The 14,626-nt window shown below is 43.3% G+C and overlaps 1 protein-coding gene across 3 annotated transcripts in view; it reads right to left on the reverse strand.

Moving 5' to 3' along the window:
* Window positions 1-14,626, reverse strand: part of LOC307035829 (nectin 1b-like) — a 77,557-nt gene that overhangs the window by 23,419 nt on the left and 39,512 nt on the right. The window contains exons 2-4 of one of the 3 annotated variants that reach the window (XM_079675588.1): window positions 6,984-7,355; window positions 1,413-1,712; window positions 674-791 (exon numbers count right to left, since the gene is read on the reverse strand). In XM_079675588.1, coding sequence (XP_079531714.1) covers window positions 674-791; window positions 1,413-1,712; window positions 6,984-7,355 — 790 coding nt within the window. Of the gene's footprint in view, window positions 1-673; window positions 792-1,412; window positions 1,713-3,247; window positions 6,388-6,983; window positions 7,356-14,626 lie in introns of those variants that run through there. The other 2 variants (XM_079675589.1, XM_079675587.1) reach the window with 2 other exon arrangements.

Below are 14,626 nucleotides of genomic sequence, written 5' to 3' on the forward strand. Positions count from 1 at the left end.
AAAAACAGATCAAACCGGGGCCTCTGGGAGATTCCCAGAGGCCTTGAAAACATGCATCTCTTCTTGCTCATGTATTCACAGTCAGGCAAAAGGACTGATGTCAGCCCTGCGGAATGCTGGCCTAATCCACGGCTCATACTCCGGTTTTCAGTTTCAGCCCTCTTCTCTGTGTGTCAGGGATAAACCGCTGCCCTCATGAGCACAAATGCATTAACAATTGCGCTTTCTTAGCCCTCTACCTGCATGCTGGTCCTCACACTTCAAAGCAAAACCTCAAAAGCGAAGCAAAGCGAGTTCTGCTCCCATTCATCTTCCAGTATCTGTGACCATCAGGCAGATAGGGGTGTGTGTTGCAGACGTAATAGGACCACTGAGCTCTGCCTCAGGTTGAAAAGCTTATCTTCATTACACATTTTAAAACAAATAAATAAACGGGGAAACATTTCTGGAGTGTTTTTATCTTTAGAGATTACTTTCTTGTATGTATATCTATATTTGCCTTGAAACAAATGTCGGAAAAGAGCAGACTACATTCGACTAGACCATTCTATAAAATTGCCTTTCTAAGCACTCCATATAAACACTTTATTTTATTGTGAGTGAAACAACTCGTAGCAATGCTGTCTTGATTTCTAAGCCTTAAGGGGTTTTGTTAGGGTTTAGTGAGACTCACAGTTTCCACTGGTAGATGGTGACAGGGGGGTTAGCCTCGGCCTTGCAGGTCAGCTGAACATTCGGACGGTTCAGGTACCAGTTTGCATCAAAGCCCTCGATCGTCACCTCGGGTTCATCTGCAAGGAAGGCACACCACAGTCAGGTCAGCACCTTACAACATAATCCCAAAGAACTGTTGCATCATTGCACCGCTGTCACAGCAACTTAACTAGTGTTTACACTTTTAAACAATTTCCCCACGCACGAAAACGTTTTACTTTGCATTGCTGTACTTAGAGGTAAATATTTATAAAAAGACAACATAATATTCTAACCTGTGGTGCATAGGAGAATGACATTTGATATAAAAGTCCTCCAAAATGTCAACACAACAATTGTTCCATTATTTTTCTTAATCATTTTTACATTTTATTGTGTGAATAATTAGGAACAAAAAAGGGGAAATCTTTTTGTAAAACTTATATAAAAAGTATCCCAACATGTTCTTAGTACTGCATACTTAGCAGCACATGTTTATTTGTTTTCTTGACTTGTCTAACTGGAAAAGGGTCTTGTTTACTGTAAACAATGGTGAGCGGTTTACACAGCAGGAAACCAAAAACATAATTTCATAAGAACATGAAATCCAGGTGAAGATAACCAACCTGCTCATTTAAAGGACTTTTTTTTTTTTTTAACTGTAAAAAACAAACCTAAAACATTCTCAATAGGGCAGTTTTAAAGGAGCAGATTCTTACACTGCACGTTGAGCACCACGCTCTCTGCGATCCTTTCACTCCGGTACGTCACGATACACGTCAGCTTCTGTTTGTGGGTCTCGCGGCTCGGCACCACCACGTAGTTGCTCTTCACCGTCACAGTGCCATTTTGGTTGCGAGTCTCCTGGAAAGTGGCTTCACCCTTCAACCTGGTGTCCCATTTGATCACACTTGGGGGCTTCCCATTGGCCGATATACAAGTGGCGACAGTCATCTTGCGCTTCGTGGATCTGGCCACAATCGTGGGGGTTGTCAGGGTCATACGTGTCGTAGGCCGGGCTATCGAGAAGAAAAGGATTAAACAATCAAAATCAATTGAAGTCAAGCTCATTAAACAAATATTTTGTGCTTTTTCCTTCAGTTTCCATCTCATTAAAGTGTCTAATTTTGTCTACTATCAGCCTTTTGAACTCAGAGTAAAACTAACTAAGGGAATGAGAGATGAAAACAGTGCTGTAAATCAAAACAGCAATGTTTTGCCTCTTGCCTTTTCAAAGCAGAAGCAGTTGTCAAAGCTCTCACAGATGTAGAACCCACTTTCACCCGAAATGCACAATCATCCAATTTGAAATCCTTTGTAAGTTGCCAATTAGCAATCTACTCTTGGTACATCAAAAGGCAGGCTTGAGCTTGAACGAATGCACAACTGAAAAGATAAGCCATGAAGAGGCCTCTTTGAACGCTGCCGGTTGGTTATCAACACACAGGTTCCTCACATTCACTGAGCCACGGAAGCCTAAAAAGACCTGGGAGGCTCAGTGACACAAAACGGGGACTCAGAGCTGACAAGAAGCCCCGGCAACAGGGACTACTTAAGCCAAGTGCTTTTTCTTTTACTGGGATTTAATGGAAAACACAGCAACACTTAATTTCTAATTAGATCCCTAATCAAAGTCAGTGTACAACCTTTTCAAAGCTGCCTCTTGCCAAAGTAAACTAAGTCCCAGACGCTCCTCTGTTTCCCACTAGATGAGATTATTCAAGCCCAATGACACACTCTGAAGTGGCCTTATTGATTTCCGTCTCACCTGCCATTTTTATTGACTGCTCTCTTCAGCGGTATCCTATTTTATAAAAGCCACATGAGCCAATCTGGGACTGGTGTTAAATGACACCCCAACAATGAACATGTATACACAACAAGGTCCTCAACGGATAGAGACGTGTTGGGTGGGAATGGTATTAACTGTAAACAACTTGATTTTAGCAGCAGCTCCAGAGCAGCATCTGGTTTTTTGTTTTTCCAAAGAAACTCAACCTACTTTACAACACTGCCTGTGGCGATGTCACACTGAAGAGCAGAGCTGTGAAGGTGTTTTCTTTTTGGCTTTCACTATAAGGGAAGGAGTTAGTTTGACCCTGTGTTATCTGATTCAGAACATTTTTCTTTTTGTGCCTCAAGTTGAAGATAAACCAAATTTAGGTGACAGCTTTTATATCCCTCTGACTTCTTATCACGCCAACAATAAGAATTACAAGGAAGTAACTCCTTGGCTAGGGTGCACAACCTGTTTTGTCTTCTCTTTTTTGGCTTGAAATGTGATGATATCTGCTTTTCACTTCCCAAATGTGTTTTCCTCATGTGGAAGCTTTACAATTACTAGTTGCTGACTAAGGCACATAAAAACCCTGGTTACCAACATTAAAAGGTTGTGGTATTGAATGTGGTTACATTTTAGTTATTTTACTGAAAACAGTGCACCTACAAATTTCGATCATTTTTAAAGATGTTTGGTGGCAAACATTCTTAATTAAGTTAGTCATTGTTACGTCCCAACTAGGGGAAGAGGAATGCAACACACACCAGTATGGAATTGGTATTAATTATAAGTGTTTATTTAAAACAGCTGTGAACAAAATGGCAGGCAAGCAGCCTGAAACAAACAAAGGCGCCAAAAGGGCACAGGTTGACAAATAACCAACTAAAGGAGGACTCAAAAAGGGAGTCTTAAGACATACAGGGAAAATACATACTAATATACTAAATAAGGAACGAAACAAAACCTCACTCTAAAAGTGGTACAACTAACACAAATAATCTATACAGAAACACAGCTAAACTACAGGCAACAGTCACAAATCCTAACTATACTCTAAACACTAACTAAGCTACTCTTCACTCTAACTAATCACACAAGTTTTAACCCCAGAACAAAGAGCAAGTAGCGAGAGGCATCTGTCCACCTACAGAGCCTCCAGAATGAGGATTGTCCCCAAGCTTTGTAGTCATCTCCAGCAGGTGTGCGCCGGCTGTGCGCTGCGATTGGAGTGCGTCGGGCCCGGCGTGCTCCAATCGCAATCTTCAGGAGGCGGACCAGGAGATGGGAGCCAATACCGGGAGGGCAACCGCACAGCTCATTTACATAGAACACACAGCTGAAAACACTCAAACGATCAGGAAGGCAGCAGCCGTAACACTCCCCCCCTTAAGACACAAACCCACAGGTTTTGTGAACCTAAGCACTCTAACGAAATTCCTAATAACACACATTCATCACAAACTCAACCTGACACACTAACATCACAAACTCAACCTGGACAAGCATCGGCCAACACATTCTCTGAACCCTTTAATGACGGGTGTCTACTGCTGTAGTCCCGCACAATCCGAGCCCATTGCAGGAGACGCTGATTGTGCGTGGACACGCTAGGGCAGAATATGAATGGATCGTAACATGTACACATCACAATTGGCCAAAGGCTGGGTCCAACATCAATATTAGCATGTTGTAGAGCCAACACTAACACTAAGATCCGATACACGAGCTGACTCTCTTGGGTTACCGGGAGTGTCGAGAAGTCTAGAGGCTTGTCTGAGCCGGCGTGTTGCGCCAGTCTCGCGACATCCTCACGAGGAGGAGGGGGAGCCACAATTTCTGGCTTCTCCTCGGACACAGCTTCATCTGAAGGCACAGGCACAATCACAGGATCAGCTAATGAAACATCAGGGTCACATTTACTTGCCTGTGCGCGTGCGCGTGTAGCCAGGCCAATGCCTTTAGGCGGGGATATATTCTGCCGCTGTTTCTTGCGTTTCAGAGCTGCACAATTGGCGATGACATGTCCAGGTTTATGACAGTAAAAACATTCCCTCTCTTCTCTGTTCACGTTACACGCATTTGCTGGCTGAGTAAATGGTGCGGCTGACACACGGCGGGATCTCTCCGTAGAGACAGGGGAAAACACAGTTTTATGCATCAGCACATACTCATCAGCTAACACAGCGGCAGCAGAGAGAGAGTTTACCCTTTGTTTGTTCACGTACTCCGCAATGCGATCAGGCAAACACTTCTTAAACTCCTCCAACATGATCAATTCTCTCAGAGAAGAATAATCCGTAGCATTACATGAAGCAATCCACTTAGCAAAACACATTCCCTTTTTCCTAGCGAACTCTACGTGCGTTTGATCAGGACTCTTCCTATCGTGTCTAAACTTTTGCCGGTAAGCTTCAGGAACTAACTCATACACTCTGAGGATGGCACCTTTTACTGAGTCATACTGCAGGCTGTCCTCTAACGTGAGAGCCACAACTGCTTCCCGAGCTTTTCCATGTAATTTGCACGTTACCATCAGAGCCCAAACTTCAACCGGCCAGCGCAATGCTGTAGCAATGCTCTCGAATGCGCTAAAATAGGCATCCACCTCAGTCTCACAGAATGTTGGCACTAGCGAAATGTTGTTACTCACGTCAAAGGCAGGTGGAGGAGGTGGAGATGGCAAGTTTCTTCCGGCAGAGTCAAAAGCACCGGATGCGCGCAGTTGGGAGTCTAGCTCCATCTGCCGCATCCGGACTTTCTTATCTGCTTCAATTTTTTTTATTTCCAACTGAAACTGCCTGTCTTGCTCCCTGTCTTTTGCCTCTAACTCAAGTTGCCTGTCTTTTGCTTCCAACTGAAGTCGGGCGAGGCGGACTCTAAGTTTCTTCCCTTCCCGGGAATCAGGACTACCAGGAGACGGTGGACTATAGCGAGGCGGCGCAGGCGGTGCTTTACACTGCTCGCTCCCCTCGCGGTCACTACCCTCTCCTTTAGCACGGCCATTTGGCACAGTGAGCTCAGCTTGTGCAGGCAGCACCAGAAAACCCCTTTCCACCAACTCATCCACCACCAGAGCCTTTAACTCTTTTTTTAACAATTGTTTTGCCACTGGGAGACCGAAATGTTGCGCTATCTCATATAAGTCGTTTCTACGACACTGAACTAACTGCTCATGAGAAGGACAGACCAAAAACGACTCCAAATCAAAAGTTGCCATACTCAGCTAAAACTGCAATCAAACCTTACCAAATTGTTTTTAGCTACACACAACCACTTATAACCCCAGGAAAGTAGTTAATATCCCGGACGAGCCCCCATGTATGTTACGTCCCAACTAGGGGAGGAGGAATGCAACACACACCAGTATGGAATTGGTATTAATTATAAGTGTTTATTTAAAACAGCTGTGAACAAAATGGCAGGCAAGCAGCCTGAAACAAACAAAGGCGCCAAAAGGGCACAGGTTGACAAATAACCAACTAAAGGAGGACTCAAAAAGGGAGTCTTAAGACATACAGGGAAAATACATACTAATATACTAAATAAGGAACGAAACAAAACCTCACTCTAAAAGTGGTACAACTAACACAAATAATCTATACAGAAACACAGCTAAACTACAGGCAACAGTCACAAATCCTAACTATACTCTAAACACTAACTAAGCTACTCTACACTCTAACTAATCACACAAGTTTTAACCCCAGAACAAAGAGCAAGTAGCGAGAGGCATCTGTCCACCTACAGAGCCTCCAGAATGAGGATTGTCCCCAAGCTTTGTAGTCATCTCCAGCAGGTGTGCGCCGGCTGTGCGCTGCGATTGGAGTGCGTCGGGCCCGGCGTGCTCCAATCGCAATCTTCAGGAGCCAATACCGGGAGGGCAACCGCACAGCTCATTTACATAGAACACACAGCTGAAAACACTCAAACGATCAGGAAGGCAGCAGCCGTAACAGTCATTGAGACAATTCTCCTACTTTTCAAGCTAAATAACACAAAAAGCACACTAACAAACTATCATCATCAGAAGGCTGAAAAGGGTGGTTTTCTTATCCCCTCTTTTGGAAAAACATGCTATTCACACAGTTTGTAACTTATTTGTTTGATAGGGCGGGCATTTATATTCACCCACAAACGCACATTCAAAAACCTGTGCTGAATGTGCAACTATTGTGTCAATGAAGACAAATACAATATAGCTAAAGAAGAACTGAGATTAGATTAATAAACTTCAAATCTATGCAGAGGGACTTTTGATATCTTTTGTTAAAACAAAACTTGCCAGCTTGCTTCTACGAAATGGGAAGTTGTAGCAAACCATACGAAAGCGTTTAAATCATGGGAACACCACTGGTAGGGTATTGGAATATTAACACGGTCTCTTCTCATGTACAGAGTAAACATGTCCACCCTTGAAGGAGGCATTGTTCTTCTCTAAAATATATTTTCCTGCCAGTTTTGCCTTTCAGGTAACTGCTATTATTGTAACATATTCAACACCATTGCTTACCAAATACAGTGAGATTGACCGTGTTTTCCCTGTTTCCTGCTGGAAACGTGGTGTACTCGCAGATGTAGGCAGCTTCATCAGACAGCTGCAGGCTGGAGAACACGATGGTGGTGTCTTCCAGCGAGGGCGTGCGGTGGCGAACGGCCGCCTGCTTGAAGGTAACGCGCTCCTTAAAGGGCGGCAGGACTGACACGCCGAGGGCCGGGTTGGCTATGGCAACGTTCTGTTTGGTGCCGTTGAGGAGCTTCTGCCAGGTGACTTGAGAGATCTTGACGGGAGGGTTGCTGTTGATGAAGATGCAGCGCAGTTCAACTTGTGATCCCACAAAGCCAGACTTACTGGAGTCCATCTGCACCATCTGCCCGTCGCCAGCTAGAAGTAGAAGAAAAAGACAGAAAAAAAAAACATTTAATTACAATTAACAAGTGTCCAAGACCAAGCAGAGCACTCTAGTCAATAGCAAGTACATGCACTGAAAGTCAAGGAGTCAATTCAGCCTCCTAGGTAGTCCATGCACGCACAGTCAAACTCATGGATTGAGCTACACAATCCCCAGTATGCTACAAAAGCAACGTCTGCACCCTTTACATCATTGTAAAGGGTTGGTACATGGAGGTTGCATGTAAAAACTCAGGGGGTTATTAATATAATGGGCACTTCTTTACAACCCTGTCTTTGTCCATGGGGGTACTGTAACTGATGAGATGGAAGGACCGAGCGAGAACCAATGCATCCGTAATGAATGAGTACAAGGGCAGTGAGTTGGAGCCAAGTCATCGTGTGCTGCGACGCCCTGCCACCTACCCCGCAAAACCCTGGCTAGCCCATTGTAATTTTAATTACTTTTTACTCACAAATACTTCAATGAGTGCCTGGAGCTGCTATTAAAGAAACAATGCAAGAGTAAGCAATCAAAACAATGAGAACACACACTTTAGCTACATATAAAAAAAACTAGCAATTATGCCCCTCTCCCCAGCTACCCGAGCCTGTAGGGGGTTTGGTAGAAAAAAGGGTCAATTAGCAAGGATGGACCTTCTTTAATCCCGCCTGTGGTTTAGTCTTTATGCATATCTGGACCTTTAACTAAACTCTAGAGTAAACCTCTGTTTCTCATGCCCCTTGGCTTTTTGTCTTGATGCATTGTGTGTCTACATGCAGGCATTAGCTGTCCCTTTCAATCTGCCTGCCTTTATCTAGTGATTCACTAATTGGCAGAATATAAAATGATGATAATCATTCTTTGTTATCTGTTAAGCAAATATACTAAACATTTGCTGCTTTTAGTCTCTCAAAATTGAGGATCTGTTGTTTTCTATGTTTTTCTTTTAATATTGATTAGTATGACCATTGAAATGAATATTGACAAAAAACATTTGTTGTTCCTTTATTCTGAGTCTGCAGAAAAACACCTCCACTTCCACCTGGCCCACGGTCTTAACTGATAGCAATCTGAACAGATGTGTCATTGGACTGCAGCATCCTGTTGTCTTCCTCACATCTTTTTTACCTCAGCCTCTGATTTATGTTTCTTTCCAGGTGAGGGCTGATGATGTCTCATTCCCAGGTCGGACAACCCTTGGCTAGGCTTTTACTTACAACCAGTCACCACTATAATTATCTCCTATGGATAGACTAGGACCCACAGGAAGAAAGACAGAAATTCTTCCGTTCATCACACTGGACTCATAAAGCCAACAGTGAATAAAGTCATAAACAGGGAGAAACTATGTTGTGGCCTCAAGTGGAGGACTGGGACCTACACACATGGCTCACAAACAGAGAGGCTCTCTAACGCTGAGTAACTGCATCAAAATGATGGATAATCGCTGTGTTCAGAGATAAACCTTCCACAGGGGGCTTTAAAATGTGTAAGAATACATGAGAGGGATCCATTTATGTGTACACCCACATAATTCAGTATCAGATGTAGTCTTTCTTCAACTTTACATGAATCTTAAGCAGACAGACGGGGGGCGGCAGCGATTGTAATGAAAATGTTTCCTATAAAAACTGTAGGTAGCCATCTGAAGGAAACTTGCATGCACAAAAGAGAGGAAATATTTTGTTTCCTATTATTAAGTACTGTTGAACAATGTATTTCTTTCAAACTTTCACGGCAAGGAGCACGACTCTCAAAAGCAGAGCATTACAAGAGAAAGGGCATTTCTACACACAGTTAAAGCCTCAACTCAAGCACAGCCTTCACTGCCTACATCAAATGATATAAAAAAAAAGACCTGACAACCTTTTGAAGTTACTGAGTTCACATCATCTTTCATTTCCTTCGGACCACATCAGCGAGACCCTCTCTATAGAGATTTAAACTTGGGGGGCATTTGACGATGACAGATTGATTTACTAATACAGTTTGACAGGGAGGACTGGCAACCTTGTCATGTGTACCTTGAGGAACACCTGTGTCCTCGTGCACCGCAGGGCAATTCTTCCCTCTATTTTATCACAGCTTAGATTACCAGTCGTGGCAGCTGTACTGTGATATTTGTTGAAATAGCAAACACAATTTACTGTGCGGCGACACTAGTTAAAGTTTAATCTTGAGTTGGATAGAAGTGGGGGTGGGAGGCGGCCGTAAAAACTCATAAATATGTACCTGGCCAGACCTCCCCCACTTGAATGCTCAAACAATAGGGCTGGCTTTGTGAAAAGCTCCAGCCTCTCCCGTTCTCCCTCCCTCTTTCCTTTCCTCTGCCCTTCCTCCTTTGAGTCAGATGCTCCCCACTCAGATTGAACCAAATAAACAGCAGCTCAGGCAAATGGAAACCAGAGGAATAGGCATAATTACACAGCCACAGAGCCTAAATCCCCTCCGTGAAGGACCCCAGGCGCCCACAGGGACCCCTTTCACTCAAGAACCAAGGAGTCCTTGGCTGAGCTCACAGAATAAAGCTGTAATTACAGACTACACCACAGAGCGGCAAAGCCATAGAAGGGCAGAGACACATACATGCAATAAGGTAGATTCTGTGAGGGGCTGTGAAAGCCAGTGATGCAGAAATAGAGAGAAGAGAAGGACAAATAGTCAGATGCAAAACAGCCAGAGAGGAAGGCGGAGAATTAGGGAGATTTGTAGGTGTGCTGAGGGTCTGGGGCTGGCGGGTTTTGTCGCTTGTGCTGCTGCTTTGTTCTAACCCTGACAAGAGGGGGGGCAGTCATGCTTTAATACACCTGGGGCTAGACATTGCCTTGAGAGTTGAGAGAAAGAGGAGTCCTATTTCTGGAAGGAAAGGCAATAGGACACACAAACAAACAAAGTATGGCCAAGTGGCTTGATTCACACCAGGTGAGCTGACTTGGATCAAGGGAGGCATAAGGGGTTCTATTAAAACAGCTGCTGCAGCGTCTGGCCCTCTGATAGGACGAGGCTCCCATGGCCGAGGCACAGAGCCGTTCACACAACAGTCAACTGTAATAAGATGTGGCAGAAAGGAAATAAAATGTGCTTTGTGTTGTTTGCATATGGCATTGTGGACAATGTCATGCACTAAATAACAGCCTTCAGTCAAATGTGCTGCGTTTAGTGTGTGGACAATGCACCACAAAATATAAACCTTCAATGGAAACTTCACTGCAAAGAGTTGATTACTGTAAAAGAGCTAAGGACAGAATAAATCAATCATAGATTGTATTACCCGCAAGGGAAAACAACACAGTAAGTGAATAACAGATTAAATGATTCTGTAAAATATCAAAAATGGATGAGGAACATGACATTGACATTTTATATTTGCTTATCGTGTCTGAAGCAGAGAGAGAAACATATCAAATTAAAGTTTCAACACCGAAAACACTGGATTCATCCATCCCTTTAATCCCATATATTCTTCAGCACAATGTTAAACTGGGGTTTGCTTTACATGTAAAACAATAACATCACTTTAAAGCCCTAAATTGAATACCAGGGTGCCTCCCCTAAAGCCTAGGAAGCTCCTTTCCCATAAAACAACTGCTACTTGGCAGCTCATCCCGTAATGGATATGTAACACTATTGTTCCTTTTTTTTCTTGAGCTGAACTGGCCCGCGACCAACAATATTTCAAAAGACAATGATTGGCTCATTTAGCATTACTCGGGCAAAGCTCATCCAAGAGAAATCCATTTGTGCCTCAGTCAAGTAAAGTTCAGAATAATCACCTCGAGCCACTTCAATGTGAGAAGGCAAAGATTAAATAGGACTCAATGCATATTTTAGAAGAGGCACTCATTAATGTCATCTATTTAAAGCTGCAGCGAGCAACTTGGAACACTGTCAGTCCCAAATGGCAGCGAGTCGTCCCCGTTTGAAGTTTGAAAACTTCAAAACCCAGAAAAAAGTGAACTGTGATGTCATTAAACTGGGAAGAAAGGGAATATGTTCTGCTTCTGTTCGACCCCAACACGTATATTTAACTCAGGCAAATAGGTCAAATCTATGACATCTCTGTTTGTATAGATGCTACTGCAGCTCCACGTTGTGATTCAAGCTGGAACATCAAGCGTATTTTGGTGTAAACATCTTACCAAATGCATATTTAAAGCCCATCACAACAATACACATCATCCCCTCAAGCTTGATATGCTTTGGTTATCCATTGTTACCTAACTATTGTTACTTACATTGGCTTGAGCCACTTGATAATGACTGTTTAACGTAGTCCTAGTTCCCACGGCGATGGTACAGGCCTCTGTGTTCCCCTATTCATAATCATGACCACACATGGGGGCGTTCAAAGAGGGGAGTCCAAATCTTCTGTCTCATACACACACAACAAACATCTATTAGCTGCTTGTTTAGGGAGGAACATTTTTACTCTTTTTTATGTCAGTATTTTGGAGATCAATCAGTGGCAATTTGTTGTCGTTATCAACAGAGTGCTTTTCAAATGCTTTATACAATAAACGATGGTGTTACTATCCAGGATAACTGCTAGCTATCTCCCTCTGATGGAGGTTTTAATACATCCAGATAGGATACTTCATTTAGCAGCAGCAGCCGTGTTCTGTGCTGCTCTTTGTTGAGCGTGGCCATTCAGCTCTCTGAGATGGAGCAGTATGTGGCAGACAATTTGTTATAATCTACACTCAGACACTGTTTGATGGTGCATCAGCTGGGTCTCTTGGGTAAACAATGGTGTACCTGCCAAACCAGCTCTCTTTAACCTCTTCCTCTCGAGCAAACATTTGACTGCAGAGGCAAGCGAAACGGGAACAGATGGTTAGTAGACCTGTTCCTAATTTTCCACTATCTGGTTCAAATTTGAAATAGTCTTTTATACAACACACTCGTTCATTGAGCACAATGTAACATCTGCTGCGCTGTAAATGTTAATGATTATCGGGAATATTATTATGCTAGGCAACTTCCCAATCTGGGGATTGCTCTATGAAAGGCGCTGTTCATTTCATTTTAACTATTCCCATCGGCCGTTTGTTTTGGGGTAGAAGTAGCACAGCAGTCGTGAGTTTTCCACATGGGTTGGAAAATTACAACTGCCAGGTTAGCGGTGCGTAGCATGGGCCAGTCAACTGTGCGCATCAATTCTCACCTAACGCAGATGCATCCATAGTTTTCTGAGGCAGAGCGAGTTTAAGAAGCACAAGCCCACACACGTGAGCCCCTCCAGCAGCTCTAAGGCGTTTCAAATGTCAAGGGGATCCATCAGTTTGCCTACAACGGAGCTTCTCATCTTATATCAGCATAATCATGATTCATCCATGAAAGAAACAAAGGGAAACGACGCACCTCCATTTTGTTATCAGACTATTTCAAAGAAACCAAACAAAGATGGCACAGAGGCTTCTTTTTTTGGTATCAGCTTCCTATCATGTTTTTTATTTAATACATACAGTGTGGGTAACATTGCCTGTGGATTTCCTGTAATTAGAGCTTTTTTATTCTGGTCTATTAGGAAATATAATAGAAGTAATCTGGGATTTTAGTTGTCTTTGACTGCGGCAATGACAAATAAAGCTGGGCCAAAAATAAAAAAAGGATTTGGCCCTAGGAGAGGGTGAGGGAAAGGGAGAGGGAGAGAGTATGGCACGTATCGAGTGTAAACACAGAATCAGAGAGCTCTGACCCTCCTCCCTCCTCCCTCCTTCCTCCTCCTGCAGCTTAACCAAACAAGGCCACCACAGTTTCGGTTCTACGACATAAAATAAACAACACTGACGTTACCTGACCAAATGGCGAGATGACATCACCCCCTGATACCAGATAGCAAGCAACTGTCAGTAAACAAAAGGCCCCGGGTACAAGTTAACAGTGGGGGGGGAGTTCCCCTGTCTGGTAAATGAATAACTGCAAGCCTTGCAGCGAAACTAAAAGGGGGCAAAACAGGGAACAAATCCAGGTACTGCGAACGTCAAAGTGTGGGATCAGAAATGAGATGTTGTGGTGCGAGAGCAATAACAGCTAGATAATAACATGCTTTATGAAACAGATCTGAAGCCAAGACACTGGGGAGCACTTTCACTGCCCAGACAATTAGTCAACAGAGCATCTCCTCCACAAAATGGGCTCAGTGCGCACCATGATGCGCCCTGGTTATTTTTTCAATAATGCAAAAGTGTTCCTGGGCTTTCAAACCAGGGCAGCTGTTGGACGTCTTAATAGGAGAGAGCTGATCAATAAATAAAAAGGGGGCCGCAGGGGCAGGCGCGCTGCAAGGTGATGCATTATGGTCTCAGACAGCTAGAGCCCCGGCGGCTGCAGGTATTGGCTCGAAAAGCACGGATGAGTTGAGGGCTGGGGTGGGGTTGGATAAATGTGATGTAGAGGATTTTGGAGAGTTACGTGGGAGGGTAAGCAATGAGAGTGACACGCAGTGGGTCGGACGCTGTGAGCAGATTATAGCACTCAGGATATTAAAGTGGAGGAGAGACGATGCTGTATGCGACACACCTCCCTCGGAAATATCCGTATTAACGCAGGGTGACACTGAGGCTACGTCCACATTTCTTTCAAACAGTCGGCTACAATAACACAAGCTCCTCAAGATGCTTGTGTGTTATGCAACTCTCTTGGGAAAGGTCAGAGAGGATCTGAATGAAAGTCTCCTTAATGGTTTAGTACAATGAAAATGAATATTGATCTACATTAGTTTGACATAAAGGTTCCCCTAAGCTCATCTGACATGTCACCTGAAAGGACCAACAAACCATGTATATTAAGTTTGGATGCACACCTTTTTATTTATTTTGTGACTACCTGAAAAAGATCTCTTTGAGTTTGAAATGTTGAACAAATTAAACTGATGAGTTTACGTAATCTCAAATCTGCTGTGATAATCAATGGCCAAAAAATTGAAATAAATCAAACATCTATTTTTAAATGTCTATCGTTGGTTTAAAACACATATGAAGTAAAAATGTCAGAAATGTTTTGGCCCACCACCACATTGACAGGATTTATGGCTTTTTAAACCCTTTGATGTATTTTGGTTTTGGACTCTTTGGAAAAAATGCAGTTTGAATCCATCCTCTTGGTCCCTCTGAACGTTTTCTACTTTTTTCTGACATTTCACAGATTAAAGAATTTGCAGAAAAAGGAAGTGACAGAATAATTGGTGATAAAAATAATAATTTGTTGCAGCTCCTCATCCCTGCTGTTTGCCCACTTTGCATGCATGAGTCACTATTAA

Source organism: Notothenia rossii (assembly GCF_949606895.1).
Source record: "Notothenia rossii genome assembly, chromosome: 4".
NCBI lineage: Eukaryota > Metazoa > Chordata > Actinopteri > Perciformes > Nototheniidae > Notothenia > Notothenia rossii.